This window comes from Pezoporus occidentalis, unplaced genomic scaffold (assembly GCF_034315485.1).
Source record: "Pezoporus occidentalis ecotype Australia unplaced genomic scaffold, CSIRO_AGI_Poc_V1 ctg17, whole genome shotgun sequence".
Taxonomy (NCBI): domain Eukaryota; kingdom Metazoa; phylum Chordata; class Aves; order Psittaciformes; family Psittacidae; genus Pezoporus; species Pezoporus occidentalis.
Window position 1 is genome coordinate 2,153,914 of NW_026913531.1, and position 17,421 is coordinate 2,171,334.

Genomic DNA, 17,421 nt, shown 5'->3' on the forward strand with positions numbered 1-17,421 from the left:
TGACAGTATACAAGACACCTATTGGTTTGGAAATCATCTCTGGACAGCTGCTTTGCTGAGTGCAATCCAAGCAATGTCTTCAAAGATACATACGTGGATGCTGAACTGAAGAGTTGTAAGATAACACTATTTATTATGTGGCCCTGCTGTGGCCCTGCTGTACATGAATATATAATTCATGTACATATGCAGTAGCAAAAAGGGGTATTTTCAGAGTTGGTTTTGTATTCTTTTTGTTACTTTTCATCCTGTTCCTAAGAACAAGATAAAGCCTTTGCAAATCAAAGGAAGAGGGAGGATGATCCCAAACATACTATATGTCATTTTCCCACTGGAGGTCATAGGAGTGTCTTGGACAGGAGTGGAGCCTTTGCAGGACCCAGGCTGGTGTTCTGAAACCATGTTTCTTAAAATGTGCAAACGAATGCATGACTTCTAGTTCAAAGTCTGTGTGTGGAAGTCTTGTCCTCTGTGTTAACAGCGCTACATGAACCCTAGTTAGCTTGTGTTAAAATCTCTTTGTACTAGCTTTCCCAACTTTTCACTTTTTTTTTTTTCCTTTAACAATATGAGGACAGGAAACCTCTCATTCCTTTTCAGCACAGAGTGATTATAAGCCATTTCCACAAATGCCTCAGGCTACGTGGCCTTGAAAAAACACCCGCTTCCTCTAACTAACACAATGCCTCTGATTCTGGTGTAGCTTGACCCCTACCTCAAAAACCCTCTTCCAAACAGACTCAACATCCAGTTTAATTACCATGTCTTGAGATAAATCCCTCTGTTACTAAGGAGCAGCTAAATCAGTTTCATAATTTCTGAGACCTCCTTCCAACTCCAATCAACGAAACAAACACTGCTTCCGGATGGGAATCTTTTCTAAATTAACAGTCCTGATCCGTTATGAAATACTCAAGTGCTGTAAACTTAGCTCTGAAATGAGGAAAACCTGAGTGCCCTTAAACATCCACAGCCACTAAGCAATCATCAGACACAAATGGAAGTAATTTGCTTCCTCCTGAATGACAAATACCTTGGAGGTAATAATCTTTTCCTCAAAGATGACAAAGTCTGAGAGTCTGAAGCTACATCAGAAAGACACAGATGGTGGCTGCAAGGCTGAATTCATCAATCTTTGTAAAGCAATCTTGAAACGCAGCAGAGCTGTTAAGCACTTTTAATTACTAATAAAAAACGTCTCCTGCAATTCTGACTTAGGCAAAATTACTGCTGTTTTCTTCCATGTATCTAGGAAGTCTGGAATAGCTTTCCCATTAGAGTAGAAGAAGCTCCCTCTAACTCCATCTTTAATAAATTAATATTGTCCTGAATTTACCAGGCTGGAGGAAAAGGAAGAGATTAAAGGGGTTGGAGCTTGCCAACATGAGATTGCCCAGTGCAGGCAGCAAGGGAAGCTATATAGTGGCACTGCTGGACAGCCTCCCCAGCTGCCATCAGCAATGGAGATTCATCCGCTTCATGAACACCACCTTGTCATAAAGACATGAGGCTTTGTCCCATTGCAAAGGCTGTGTTCATTTTACAGGGGGTATGATGTGCTGTGGTTGTTTTTTTTTCTTCTTGACTGCTACTATGTTTTGAATTCATCAGGCATGGGTATGTCCTCATTCGTAGCACTTCCATGATAAGTCATTTTTAACTCCCAGTCCAGTCCTAGTTGTCTTACCAGCAGTAGGACTGAAGTACTGTGAGAAGGGCTGTCCTCAAGGTATGTCTGCTTTGTGAGCAGGAAAAGAAAATGAAAACTTTGTGAGCAGACTGCTCTCACACTCGCAGCCCAAAAGATCATTAATCTTTCAGATAACTGAAACATTTGAAATCCATCCACCTCTATTTTGCCTGGTTTTGTTTGCAGTCTGTAAATGAATTGCAGATACTGGTATTATTTGGTAAACACTGTTAACACAGAACGTGGAAGAATCATACCAGACTGCACTGCCGATCTCTGCCAGGTGGGGAATAGGCTATTAGACTTGCAAATAATACATTTGGCTTAAAACACCTAACATATAAAACACCTGTAAACAAGGCATAATTTTTTAATCTCATCTGAATCATTTCCTGGCACTTCCAATGTAAGCCAGGTTTTCCCAATGGAAAACTTAACAGATTTATGATGATGAGCGCTTCTGCATTTTAATAAAAATCCTTCATCATGACAAAATAAAGTTTTATTCATGCAAAGGGGATTTTTTTATCTACTAAAGAAAAGGTTGCCTAATATCCGCTTACATTTTTAACTATGCAGTCTAACACAGATAAGCGTAATACTCGCTATTTACAAATATTACAGATATTATGATACTCGTGACCCCAACTAGGACACATTTTGTTCACTCATATGGATACACAAAATGCTTTGATAAACCCATGTTGAATTCTCCTAAGATTAAACAGTTTTTCTCCTTCTGCTTTGCAAATGGGATCTTTATTTTTTTCAAAGCCTGCTGGTGATCCTATTGCCTTCATTAGGGAGCAGGACTGGAGCAAGCATGACTGCTTGCAGTCACAACTGTAGTGCAAGCGAACTGGAAAATTCTCAACATCAAGCGCATGGTTTTCCAGCATCTGTCCATAAGCTTGCATAATAAAGTGCTTTGTTCATACAGTTGAGGTTTAACTTCCCCCTGGTCTTTAGCTGGAGAGCCAGAGCAAGTTTTAGCACAAGCACTTCAATCAACAGCTTGTGGATTTGTTGGTCTGACCCACCAAAAGCTTCCTACCTTCGTGTTACTGCTCTTCTGCCGCAAGTGTTTTCATGTAGGCTTTTGCCCTGAGGGTACTTTCAGAAAGGGGTAAGGAATGACATCCAGGTACCTTGGATGTGTTGCACACATGGGAATAGCCACAGAATAGTGTTAAGCCACTTGCTCCACTGTAAGCAAGAGCCCATCCATGCTGTGAAGCACCATGAGAATTCTGCTTCTGGTCTGAGGTGGAAAAGTGAGGTAAGAACGGGAAAAGAATGGCTTTGAAGCTGAGGTCCTGCTGCTGGGACATGTAGCAGGAGCTCCAGGAGATAAGCAGCAAAGGTGAAGATGTAAGAGGATGAGGAGGGAGCAGCAGGGCTGGTGTTCTGCCACAGGGATGTGACTGTGGTGAGAGACTGGGAAATCTGTGCATATGATTGGAAACTTGCTCAAGGAGTGCAGAGGGAATACAGCTGAAGATACGGAGTGGGGTTTAACAGTGGCTGGAATCACAGTCAGGAGGGAGGACGGAAAAACAGTGATTTTAAAGGATTGTTTTAGCCACTTGCTTCTGATCCCACACTGTCCCCTTGTACATTGCATGAGCATGTGTATGTTATATATGTACATATATATGCATTTATAAAACAACACTTAAAAAACTTAAAGAGGCCTCCTGTGCCTCTTTGCCATAGCAGACACTCTTGTGCCTAAAGAGGCATAAGGGTGTTGGCTATGTTATACTGAAACTGACACATCTTTCATGTAATGTAACATTTCCTGCCTTTTATAGTTTTCCATATAGAATAATTTTCATTAGGCATTCATTTTATTTCCCATGAGCGTGTCTGGCTGGGCAGTATCTGTTAACACGAACCTGCCCTCATGCACCCTGCCACAGAATTATCTCAGAAAATGAGAACGTCCTCCACAGGGCAGAGGGTGGAGATGGCAGGACTGGGCATTTTTAGGAGATAATCCATCAGGTCAAACGTCACTTGTCACCACAGGTGCCCTGATTCAGGAGACGCACCCAGCGCTGGGAATGGAAAAGCTGATGCGGGCATATGAAGCAGCAGGTTGATATCATCTGAGCAGGAAACCAGGAAGGCTGTTCTATTTAATCACTCGAATCATTTCCAAACCCTCTCGGACTGGGCGTGGGGTGTGCGAGTATTTATTATGAGCATGTGCCTCAACCCACAAAATACCTTCTTTGAAAAGGCCTGGTGCTAACACACAACAGACCTTTTGATTTCTGTCAAGGATGGTTACAAAGTGCCTGTCAGTGAGTAGTTGTGGTGTGCACCAGCAGTGTGCTTGGACTCAAAATGTGCCGCAGAGCCAGTGGCACGTCCCAGCTAACTGGAGGTGAAAACACAAAGGCATGCTGGTTCTCAAAGCTCATCAGCATCAACCACAGCCCAGCTGTTGTGTCCCAATTCAAAACACATGCTACTGTGAACCAGGACTCATAGCACTTGCAAGGCATTGCTGAAGGCGATGCTGTGGCTGGGGCAGCTTGGATGCAAGATGCTGTGGGAAAGGAGAACTCCTTCCAAAAATCTGCATGTCAGGCGGAGCGAGGCTCTGTGATATCCTGGCTCCACTGCAGCTGATGGCGAATCTTGCTGTCGTCAAAGGGGTCAGGACTTCACCCTCAGTGTACATCCTGTTGATTCTGGGCCAGACTCTAAGGGAGCTGAATTTTCTGATTATTTGGTATATAACTTGTATTCAATTAATTTCCTTAATTCCCTTCAGTATTTCTCGATAGCACTCAGATGCACAGAGCTATCAGTTGTAACAGAAAATCTAATCTTGAAGACTACGGAAATCTTACTGGGGGCTGAAGGGAAGCAAGTACTCCACGCTAGTTGCTTTCCCAGCTATGTACCGCATTTCTGAGATTAATCTAGTGGCTGAGGGCCACCAATTTTCATTAATTTGGTTGCAAGGCCTTTTTACGATGTGAACAAATCACAGTGCGTTCAGGTTCACTGAAAGAAATCACGTCATTTAAAGTGTGTGAATTTGCATGACTAACACATAACGTAGGCCTACAAGGACATTATAGAGATGATTAGAAAACAAATTTCTAATTGGTAGGATATGCTGTCATTTTTATAGTATTCTTCATTCCAAACCTAAGCAAAGGGACGTGTTTACATTTTTCTGTGGGACTGTCCTCCACCATTCTGAATCACTGAACTTTTTTACTTTGGTGATGTCAAAATTTATAAAATGTCAACTATTTCCGTCTATATTTAGTGCAATGTCAAAACTTCCTCAACCTATTCTGAAACTGAACACAAACCAAAATGATTATTAATATAAACAGATTTCACTGCAGGATGGTTTGTGCTGTGATGGATGGAGGCAACAGTCTTGGCCCTCTTATCATCCAGATCAGGGGAACTACTGCAAGGCATGGTAGACCCCTCTCTACCTATCTGCCCAAGCTTTCCTCCAGAGAAAACCTAGGTTGCATTTCAGTACATGGTTGGGATGCTGCCAAAGCCTGTGCCTACTAAGGCATCCAGTGAGAGTTCTGCATTTCCCAGTCCTACAGCACTGGGATTTTGTTATCTTTCTACATAGACTATAAATACACTTATGAATGGGTACACAGTGATCAAAAGATAAAGAAAGCTAGATTTTCACAGCAATCCATTCTCAATGCAGGACGAAATGTCACCATAGGAAACCGAGGGCTAACTTACTTACTTGGCAAAATTGTCTTATAGCGGTTTTTAGTTCCATGACTCGGGATGTCAATTTCTTTGGGATCCACAAAATTCATTGGTATTTCCTATAAAAAATAAATTAAATGAGATCGGTGTTTCCAAAGGAGCCATGCAGGAAATCATCCCCAGAAGGCCATCTGCTGTTACACAACTGTCTTCTGACATCAAAGTTATCAAGAAAAAAAGTGGTTCCCACCTCAAGCCTGTCAACACCCTTCCTTTAATAAACACAGGGAGTTGCATATTGAAGGGGTGACTTCCAAGGAACACTTCTGATGAAATATTTAAAGCAAAGTTTTTACAGGATCTTGAGAGAGGTTAAAATGCACAACAGTCCGAGAAAAGAAGAGTTGAAAAGTGCAGTTCCCTAGCAGAAAAGCACAACATTTTCCATAACTGGGAGAGGAACTTTCAAAATAATTAAATACTAATACCTGGCAAACATTTTTGTTTAAATTTTGTGTAAAGCCCTTAATAACGTCAGTCAAAGACCTCACTGGCTTTTTATAGAAATTACTAGAATGAAGTGCCTTAGTATTTTGCATTCAGTGACCAGAAAGTGTAATAAAACTTTGAAGCTATTTCTCTTGATTCTTATTTTGATCTTTTAGTGACTGATCTGCATTGTCTTCTTTAAATACACAGATGTTCAAGTAACTGATGCGACGGTTTGCTTGAAGTTCCAAAAATACATAATCAACTGAAAATTACTGGTTTTCAAATTTTTTTTGTCAGAATGAAAAGTAAAAATCCTCAATTTTTTCATTGAAGAAAATGTTTCACCTGGTCTAAGGGGATGAAGAATAATTTTGATTTTGAGGTCCTGAAACATTGTTAGTTTTCTTACAGTTGAATAAAAACAGCCCTTTGAAAATGGAAAGATCAAACATGTAGCTTGGTGTTTTTTCTCCCTGACTGTGGGAGATGTTTTACCAACCAAAACAATCTGGCAAAATCACATTAAAAATGCTTCAGCTGACAGCAATCTCAATTTTTTACTGGCTTTTTTGTTGTGTTGTTTTTTTTTTTTTTTTTTGGCCACCATTATTTAAAGTATCATAGGATAAGCTGGAATTTGATCTTCAGTAAATTAATACTTCTATTTAAAAGCACAGTCATTACTACAGACTTGAAAACTTCATTGCTATCCCAGGACATTTATCTGAACAGACAGCAGCATATTAAATAATTGCCTCTTACAGACACATAAGAACAAAAGGGTCCTTTGACTGGCACCACTGGCAAATTTACTGAAGGATTTTCCTCCAAAATCAGCAGGTTTCTAACTCCACAGGCACAGGCTTGCCCAGGGCTTTGACACAGATGAGACGCATGGCCACTGCCCTTCAGACCCAAGCTTCCTGCCCAGCATGACTGGCTGCCGTGGGGACTTTTTAGATGAGCAGGGATGAGGCCCCAGCTTGCCAAGGATGCATCCAGCAGCAGGTCTTTATATGGATTAAACAAGCAGGGGAAGGTACCCTCTTACTTTTCTGGCTGAAGGCAAATTATGTAAAATTGAGATGGGTCATAAGGAATTGCTTTGAATCTTTTCTGCTTCCCAACTTGGCTTCTGAACATTTTACTGCATAAGGGTGCAACTTCTGTGCTGTTTTTATTTTCCTACTTTCTCTATTTAATCACTTCTCTGCTTTATACCCATGTGTTTAGTAGGTCTTCTTTATTCTTCCTCTCTCCCTCACCCAATTTCTTCCTTGGTCTCTTTCTTGTTCTTCAGCTGACTCCTCGAAAGAAGAACTCGCTGCCTCTTATTTCAGGACAGCCAAAGTGTTGCTGGTAAGATACACCTTCCTTGCAGGTACTTTATCCAGTCCATTTTCAACTCCCTGGATTGCTATCCATATGGTGCCTGCACTAAGCACAGGTTCTTCTCATTTGTAAGACTCCATTCCTGCATAAACCTCATTCCCATTCCTTCAGGTCAAACAATTTCACCTCTATCCTTCTTCTCATGACTCTTCCTCCTCTGTGGACCTAATAAAATGAGCTGTTAGCCCCCTTTCACATTTACCTCTGATTTTCACTCCTTCCAGTGGTGACCTCTCTGAGACTCTTCTCCTTGGCCCTTGGGCTCCAAACTGGCTCTAATAGACAGTGGCTGACCTAGTGGCTGACCTAGAGTTTGCCTGCTTCAGTTCTGTCTTGGAGGAAACACCACCAGTGCATGGCTTCTGAAAGGATTCCCTGCTAGACAATATACCAAGAGAGAGCAGTACACTAAGACTGTGTTTAACACAATCTATGTCTGTCTAACCTACAGAGACTGGAAAAAGATGTGTGAGGAAGAGTCCTCTGCCTGCATGACAAGAGACTGTTTCCCCCGTGATGCCTGCTGATATTTTAAAATAGTCCATCAGTTGGCAGGTTACTGACAGATGCAAAAATGCCACTGAGTTGAAAACAGAAATGCATTTCTCTGGGCCAGCAAGGTCAATTAATAATATTAATCACTTACATCCTGTAAACACTTTCTACCCAGTGGGCTCCTCCCAGCAGTAAGTACTTGTGGGGCCAAGGGCACAAGCAGAAATCTGACAACACACCATGGATCACAGCCACAGACAAGTCATTTATCCTGAAACCAGCTGTGAAAAGCAAGAGAGTATTCCAGAGGAAAAAAAAAAATCAGGATATTATGGGGATAATGTTCCTGCTAACATGGGGGAAAATAATCCCAGCAGATTGCAAATAGCACGAACACGTGCAAATTAGCATACAAACACTGTAGCTATATAGGCAATATGTCTCGATTCATTTTATCAAACATAAATGCATATTATATATAACTAAATGATTAAAAATAATGTATAAGCTGCATACATTCATGTGCTTAGTTGCATGAAGCAATTATAGATGTGTATGAATATATACCTTTGTTCATGGGGTACTTCACCTCTCTGGGTGTTAATCCTGTAATAACAGCTATTGTGGCTCACATTAGCCTGTCATGCTACAACCGTTCATGTACGACTGTATATGATTATACATATATATACATATATAACTGTATATGATAACACACAGATATGATTTGGGTCTCTGAAAGTATTCAAGAAAATGTGGCAAAATTTAGGAAAAGTCAGGCAGATATTCATTAAATTCAACCCTCCATTTTTATGAGAACAAATTTTATTCCAGTATTTTGGAAATAATGATTTTTTTTCTGTTCTGTCCCCAACTTCAGACATTCTGTCTTTTGAATAGTAGCAGCTCAGGCTTCTAAAGAAGTATATGCTGGGCAATTTATGTTTCTTCCTGCTTACAAATAAGATATATTCTCCTAAGTTTTTTAGCATTAAAAAGAATAAAAATAAAATAGCTCCTTTTTCTTAATAAATACTATGGAAAAATATTTTGATGGTATCTTATCATGTTTTACAACAAAAAATACAGTTAATTCTCACTTAACTGTTAATAAAAGAAGTTAATTAAAGAACTAAAAATAACCTGAAACTGTTCATGTTTCAGTTTTCCATTTAAAACTTAGAATGTTTCTCCACTTTTTGCACATTTGGAAGGTTTTTATGGGATCTAATAATTCTAGACTCAAGAAGACTGTCTTATTCTATTTCTTCAGCTAGCTAAAACAAGCTGAGTGAGCAGAATGAGTGAGGGTTATATATTGCGTTCTTTGCATGCCTCAAGTTCCTACTGAAGCTATTATCTGTAGTAAGGAAGATATTAAACAGATACTGTTCAACAGCTTCATCTCAAAATACATTTTAAAACATGGTTTAAAACTGGAATAGACAAGTCATGATCTCTTCAATACAATTTTGTGGAAACGCTGAATGGACAAAGTCATGTTGAACCCCCCCAAGGGACAAATAAAATGTGAGTCTTTATTGCCCCAAAGCCATGCACAGATGCTGTGTGAGAGGATTCGGGTAAACAGGATTCTATGGAGGTGCCAAATTGTCTGTACAAACTGTCTCTTAACACAGGGCACTATAAGCACTATGAAATTATTTCTTCTGGTTTTCCTGCCTGAGCAGCAGAATGGCAAAGAACTGACGCATAACTGGTGATAAAAGTATGTTGTATGATTACATTTTTTTTCATGTACACTCTCTGACCAATTTTTGGTAAAATCACTGAAGGATTTGTTTTTCTTAAGCAAATGACTTTTACTACAAACCCCAGCTTCTGAAGGTGAATAAAAGCACCGTGTCATAGGATACAATTATTCATAATGAAGAACTATTTTTAGAGTAAGATGGCACTCATCATCTTTCTATTCTATGGACTTTCATGTACAAACTAAAAACAAAATGAAACTTGAGGGATCACATGCTTTGGTACATTTATTAACTGAATTGTTTGTATGGCTTTGTTAGACCTGTAGTAGTAGTACGCTCAAGTGGTTTTACAGGTCTTCCAATTCTTACCTGCCTTGTTAGGATACACATTTCTGTGTGGCTCTTATTAAATTTGAGCTACAAAAGCAGTCTTAAAAAGCTTTGCTTGTTTAGTTTAGCTAGCTGAGTTGTAAAAGCTAAACGAGTTAGGCTAAAGTTGGGTTAGGTAGTTGGTTATGTTAGTTTCCTCCTCTCTGGTACCCTCTGATAGCACTTGGTAGCAAAGCGTCTGAACTAGAACAGGACAAGCTTTTCTTTGCATTGCAAAGAATGATACCATTCTTTGAGCATGAAAAACCATGAATAATCACTCTATTCACCTTGTCCTTGCTATCATGATTTTATAGGCTTCTGTTAGAGCCTCTCACAGTCTCTTTTCTAGGCAGAAGAGTCCTCATCTATTTAGAATCTCCTGATACAGAAGCTGCACTAGTGTGTGATTATGTTCGCCATACTTCTGTATGTGCTTCAAGGTTCAGAGAAGCATGCAGGTGTGACTGCAATACAGAATTTTCCAGTGTCTTTAAGATGTTTTCTGTCTTATTCTCTAGTTTTTTGCTCAAGTTTGTTAGCTTTGTATTTCAGAACCCATCAAAGTATACCCTTATTATCAGCCCCGAATTTCCTCTGCCTCATCACCATCATAAAACTCTTCTCTAATTTCTCTGAAGTTTATTTTTAATTTCACTATCCTCGGTAATTCAGTGTCATTATCAAACTTTGCCAGCTTAATATTTATTCCCTTTTCCAGATGACTTAAGAGCATCTTGGTCAGTATCACCTCCAGAATAAATCCCTCTGGGACTCCACTGGCGAGCTCCTTTTACTCTGAGAAGCAACCAATCCTTCCAGTGCTACACTATCGTTATTATTCCCCACTGTACTGCATTTGTTCATATATCTGTTGGATTCTTTCCAGTTTCTCTGATTTAGACATCAGATTCCTAGGCCTGTGGTTCTCTGGGTGTCTTCTGGTGCCCTTCTGAAAAACTCCTGTTACCTCTGGCCCTCTGATTCCTCAGCTGCTGGGGCTCAAATGCTAGGTTAAACCTGCCCACTTAATACATCAATAACTGCATACATGAACTCCTTTAGGATTCCTGTGTGAATACTAGCTTATTCCAGAGAGTAGCTTTTATTCATTTTATTGATTTGTTCTAGAATCTTTTCCATTAACACTTCAGTATCAGATAGATCCTCTAGTGACCTGTTTGAAACTACTCCTTGCCACAGAGGTAAGACATTCCCTAAGTTCTTCTATGATCAACACAGATGCAAATAATGCAGTCACTTCTCTCCAACTGTTTCAACTTCTCCAAATCTCTTTTCTACCCTTTTGATCATCCATCGATCCTTGTACTCTTTGGTAAGTTTCATGTTTTTGATATATTTGAAAATGGAGTCATGATTTTTTCTTTTTAAGTTCAAAACCTTTTTTGGCCTGCCTTATTCAGCTCTCACATCCAACTGGCCTCAGTTTATGCTCTGTTATATTCCCCTTCTAAAAAGTATCTCCTTACTTCTTATAGCGCTGTTCATCTGGTTGTTTTGCAATACCAGTCTTTTTCAGGTCTTATGTAATTATGTGTTTTCCCTGGCTGAGTTTTTCCTAATCTGATTTATTTCTATCTATCAGCCTACTGTCCTCATTTTAGATTCTTGCTCTTTTGAATATCAGATACACTTGCAGGACACTTCAGGTGTTTTGGTCTTACGTATGTCACGCTTGCTGTATAGAGTACTTGTTAAAAGATAATATGACTGACTGACTGTGGGTATCTCTGCTCCAAAAAGTCATTGATGGTGACTAAAACTTTAGTCTTCAAACTGCAAAAATATGTGATGTTTACAAGGGAATAAACAAAATCTCCAATTCTTACTGTGTTTTCTGTCATCATAGCCTTTATGATCTCTTTGAAACTGTCACAGTGTTACAGTCCTGGCTGTTTGTACTGTACCTCTAATACAACATTTATCCCATCTATGAATGGAACTTCAAATTGAGCAGCATCTGTATTATCCATGGATATAGCTGACTGACTTATCTATCTTCAGTGCTTATCTTATCTATCTTCAGTTTAATCATAGAACACCGCCTTGAAACTATCTAATCTGCCTTTCAGAAAGGATTTCTACCTAAACATTAAAGTGTTGCCCAATTATTCCCCCCCCCCCCAGTTTCTGTTGTGCCAATTATGTAAACAAAAATCTACATTTAAAACTTGTTGTTAAACTCACCATGAATTCTGTTTGAAGTAAATGAGAACATGCAACCGCATCTCGAAGCTGCTGCCGTGTCAGGATGCGGCCGGCTGACTGTAGGTATTCCATTGCTACCTTTTCTCGTGGGGTTGGCACAGTGACGAATGGTTCAACACTTCCCAAACTGCTCATATCCAAAGTCAGTGAGACATTGGATCCTCGTCTGTGTTAGAAAAGAATTACAACAGTTACATCACATCTCTGTTACTGTAAGTCCCATACTCATGAAGATGATCCTGAGTTATTTATGCACTCTGCCCTTCTGTATAGTCATTGGGAGATTTGGGAATGCAAAAACTCCAAGACTGTTTTCACTGGTAGGACTGGGTGGCCAGAAATCCAAGACCTTATATATCATCCTGCCTCTTGAATCTAACAACCAATACTGCAATAACAGTGTGCTAGGGAGCAACTATTTGGATTATTCTTAGAAGCAGAAACTGCTCCCTATATGCTACTTAATTGTTCTGGATGTCAAATGTGAAAATGATATTTTAGTAAGGAAGAAATGTTTCATAGAAAACAAAAGGGGATATATTTCTAACTGATAGATATAACAACCTGGAAATAAATTCATAGCTATGTCAGCATTATGTTTTAAGAGTCTACTCAAACATACAGAATGGAGTGAAAAAAAAGTGATAAAATCAGCAGGAATAAGTGGAAAGCCAGTGCAAACACTGCAATTACCCAGACAGTGGACAATGTCTCAGGCTAGGTAGGACAAAAGGGAGATGCAATAAACCTCTCCCTAAATAAACTGCATCCCAGGAGGAGGAGTGGTCACAGAGAGGTTATTTGGAAACGACAAACACCTCTTGCAAGACAATCAAGTCCATCAACACTGCACATTTCTACAGGAAATTAAAGTTGCATCCAACACCACCTTTAAGCAATGAAAATACAAATAAAGCACACTTCTTTTTGCTTTCTCCAAACAACACTTAAGAAAACTGTTTTTTCATAGTTTCAACCCATCAATGTTATCTACTCAACCCTTAACTTTAGGTATATTGACTGCAATAAACTGATGATCTCTGAATCACGATGACTAAACTCCTACTGGGTGGATGTCACTGCACACTGCTCTGGACACTGGGATGCGGGTAAGGTACAGTTCTCTCTTTTGCAGTAATAACTCATATTATTATAAATATCATACAAGCATCACCAGATAGTATCTGTGAAGCAAGTGCTATTAATATTGGGGGAATGATTTCCTCTAGTCTTCAGCTAAACTTGTTTGTGTTAATACTTGCTTTTTACTGCTTTTTCATTATTAACCAGTGGCCAATATGTATTTTCATGCACACATATTTGAGAAAATTACTTTTCTTTGCAGACACTGTGACTCCTTACTTACTGCTGGTGTGGCTGCTCTGTTTTCTGGCCGCCTTCTGCCACCAGAATAAGTATTCTTAGGATTTATAATCTTCTTTGTTTATATCCATATGAACTTTTTTTTTGTCACTCTGACACAACTTAAATGCACTTTCCTTCTTCTCATATGTGTCAGTAATTTTGTTTTAAATTAAACCATTTCTATCAAATCAGTCTGCATGAATAGAAATTACTTCAACCATTCACCTGTTCGCAAAACACGAAGGAACAATGGCCAAGAGACAAGACCACCCAGTGGAATCAGTGAATCCCACATTGTCCCCCAGTGTCAATAAGCCTATTTCAGCTCAGGTGATGGGTGGGTGATAGCAAGAGCTTTGTGGTCCTGGCCAACAGATGGTAACACTGAGTCAGTGACAGAAGCAGAGGTGGAAGAGGCAAAATGGAGCTGGCTGCCTCCAGGGTTAAATGGGGACAATTGCTGTTGGCAGAGGGAAGTAGGAGGGGTACAGTTCCACAAACTTTTATAGGAGGTAGGCAAAAGTGAAGTAGCATCCTGAGCAGAAATGACTAGTAACTGATACATGCATAGGCTACCAGTAGTGGTCTCTGGCTCAATACAAAACCTGCATCATACAGAAGCCCCAGTCAGCACTACCAGAGCTGTGACAGCCTGGGAGATGGGCACACCACAAGCCAGCTGTGGTGGCCACACTCTGCTGGACCCTGTGGGAGGATGCTGGCTCATGTTACCATTGCAGCTCCCCAGGGGAGCGTCCTGTCCAGTCCCTCAGCTCCATGTCTCTTCTCAAGGAAAACATCCTGTTGGACTGCTTTCTCACAAAAACCCTCCTGCGAAAGCACCTCTTCTGACCATGACTAGTGATTTATTCCATGGAAAAAGGCAGTCCCTCAAACAGGTGTCCAATCTTTTGACAACAATCCAGAAATACACAGAAGAGGTGTGCAATGAAACCCTCCAGAACTGTTTAGGCTGAGAAATGGGTAGTGATTTAGACCCAAACATACTTCTGGGAGAACCTACTGAGATTTCCTAATATAGAGGAAAAGTATTTGCATTGTTCAGTAACAAAGTACAGTGAAAATGTTAATATTTTCTTTGGCTTTTACATTGTTATAACTGACAGTCTTGGCAAAAAGGCTATTTCCTTTATAACAACAACAAAAAAATATACCTGATCTAATTATAACTTTGAGTTTACAGCTTTTACCATTTATGGGAATTATTGATGAATACTGGTGTTGAGAATCAAATAACTTACTCTGGAAAGAAGAAATAGCTTTTGCTGCATATTTACCACATTAAAAACTGCACATTGAATAAAAACTGGATACAGGGCAGCAAATAAAAGTGGGTTTTTTTAGAAAGCCCATAAGAGGATATACAATAGATAATAGCTCTAAAAGTAATTCTTCCATAAAAACAAGCATCTCAAAGAACACTTTTAAAGTATGCTTCAGATAACAAAAATATTTTAATGATGTTTACAGTGGCAATACTAACTATTGTCAATAATAATCACGCAGACTTCTTTACTGCATTTAAGACCATGCTGAGAAATAGGTTTGAAAACATGACATATTGCCTTGTTTTGAAAGATGAGGGAGGGCTTGAACCCATCATGCACTTGTATATCATAATAGAAGATGCTTTTAGTCTCCGGTCTTGTTCTGCACTCCTTGGATTCTCTATGTTCCTGCAACAGTTAAATTCTTCACTTTCTCTAGAAAAGACTGGAAAGCAAGAATTCTCTGCCCTTTTACTACCTGCATGGAAAGAGCTTGGGAAGTGAGTCCATCTTTTCCCACCTTATTGTAAAGGACCGCAGAAGGCTGGCCACAGAGCAACAAGGAGGTACCACCTAATACAAAGCCCATTTTTGGCAACTGTCCCTTGTCTCCAGTAGGTTTTGAATAAAGATATTACAAACAAACCAGTGATATTTCAAGTCAGACAACTAATTTTTCTTTCACACACACACACGTATCTCCTGACTACTTACAGGTATCTTTCCATTTTAAATGAGAGTGAAGGAGCCATACACATGGGTTTTCCATTATTTCTGAATATTTACAACCCTTTTTAACCATCTGAATAACTTTATATTATGTTCCCCATGTTAATAATTTGGGCAAAACTGGAGAAGATTTTGTGATGATACACTTCCCCCTGCAGCCCCTTGAGGTTGTGTCTTGATGGGGAAGAGAATCATGTGAGGAATCAGAGGAACTGTAAACACTCATGACAACATTATATTAAAATCAGCATGAGACTAACTCTTCCGAAGTTTCACCAGCTGGGACAGCTACCTCATCACTGGGTACGTGAATAAGTGCAATCAGGAAACCACTTGTGTCTGTGTATTGTCTAGTATCCCAGAGGGGGGTCTTACTACATATTCACAGCCCTCTTTCCAATTGGGTAATAGGAACAGGTCCACTGATGAGAACCCATGGAGTATTTTTAATAACACATTTATAGAAGCAGATTTTAGAACAGGCCATGATTAAAAAAAAAAAAAAAAGATTAATGCAATGTTTGTTTGAAAACTCTCAAAAGGAAGCTCCACCTGTCCACCTTGGAGTGCCACCAGGTTACTAAAGCCTATTAATCATTACTGAGGTCATTTCCAGGTCTTCCCTGACCCTAAAATTAAGCCGTAGCTGGTGATTATGAAAACCCAATTACCCGCCACGTTTTCCCAGTTGTTTATTTAAGCTGGGTAATTTCTTTAAATACACATTCCCGTGTTTATTCAGCGCTCCTGAAATACGCAGTGCCCAGATTCCTGGTCCTCAGCTCCTCATCCTCTCGGGTGGCTTTGGAAGTGGCCGTGCCCTCTAAGAGCCATTGTCCTCCGACCCCGGCATTGCAGACGTGGGAGGGGCTTCCTTCTGCACCCTGTCTCCTCCGTCCCAGCGCTGAGCTTCTGAGTGGCCAAAGCGGGAGCTGTGTCAGCCGGGCAGGTGGAAGGAAGCCGTTAATTAGCGGGAGCAGCAGCGCTCGCTAAGGCTTTTGGGGAGGGACCTTGCGTTGGGTCCTCAGGTCCTGCTTGTACCAGGGGATGCTCGGCAGGGCTACTCTCCCTGAGCTTTACTGCGGGGATGACAGGAAAACACCGTGGTTTCCCTGTGTGTTCATTTCTATAGCGCTCACAGACTGGCTCTAGACATGGGTCCCCATTCTTTTCCCTTGCTGGTCCATCTCATCAGTAAATGCACTGAATTGAGGTGGGTTTTGCACTGCCGCAGTTGCACTGGGAGAGCACAATCAGCTATGTGGTTTCCACCATTTACTACTTTACCTTAAGGAGGTGCCAGTCTTCACCTCCTTATCTTGTTTTATGTTTCAGTAGAGTAATTCAAAGGAAAAAAAAAAATAAATTTGTGAAAGAAATGCAATGGAAAAAAGCAGAGGTTTCAGCATTCCTGCTGCTTTTAGCAAAATAGTTAAAGAGAATTGGGATGGGCAATGGTTATATAGATGAAGAAAACGTGCTATGTAAAGCTGCGGTGGGGTGTGCGGTAATTTTTCAAGTTACCTTAAGTCATTTTGCAATAAATTGTCACAGGTGCTCTTCTCTAAAGGACAGTACTCCTCAACTGATTTCAAGATTCAGTATTATTTATGTCAGTCATTTACTTAAAACCAACAAAACAACAGGAGAGGAATACAAACTGATTTTGATAGAAAATCTGTAACTATGAATATAAAATTACTGATTTACTTTGCATTAAAGGATCGCATGCATTATGGCCAATGTAAATTGATACAGCCAGATACTTTGAAGACCTATTTCACTCAGCTCCTGTTTGGTCATTTTGCAGCAACTTTACTATTGCTGAAAATGAAAATTGCAGGATCAGAGTTCTACCTTCAGCACTTTGGTATGCAAGTGGTCAAAACTTCACTCACTCTCTTACTATCCCCTGATATACCAGTGCTACTTAAAACAGAAA

The 17,421-nt window shown here is 40.0% G+C and overlaps 1 protein-coding gene across 1 annotated transcript in view; it reads right to left on the reverse strand.

Annotated features, from left to right (window-relative positions):
- The window catches only part of PTPRR (protein tyrosine phosphatase receptor type R), a 152,484-nt gene that overhangs the window by 21,509 nt on the left and 113,554 nt on the right, over positions 1–17,421 (reverse strand). The window contains 2 exon segments of the mRNA XM_062613737.1: positions 5,439–5,523; positions 12,076–12,262. Coding sequence (XP_062469721.1) covers positions 5,439–5,523; positions 12,076–12,262 — 272 coding nt within the window.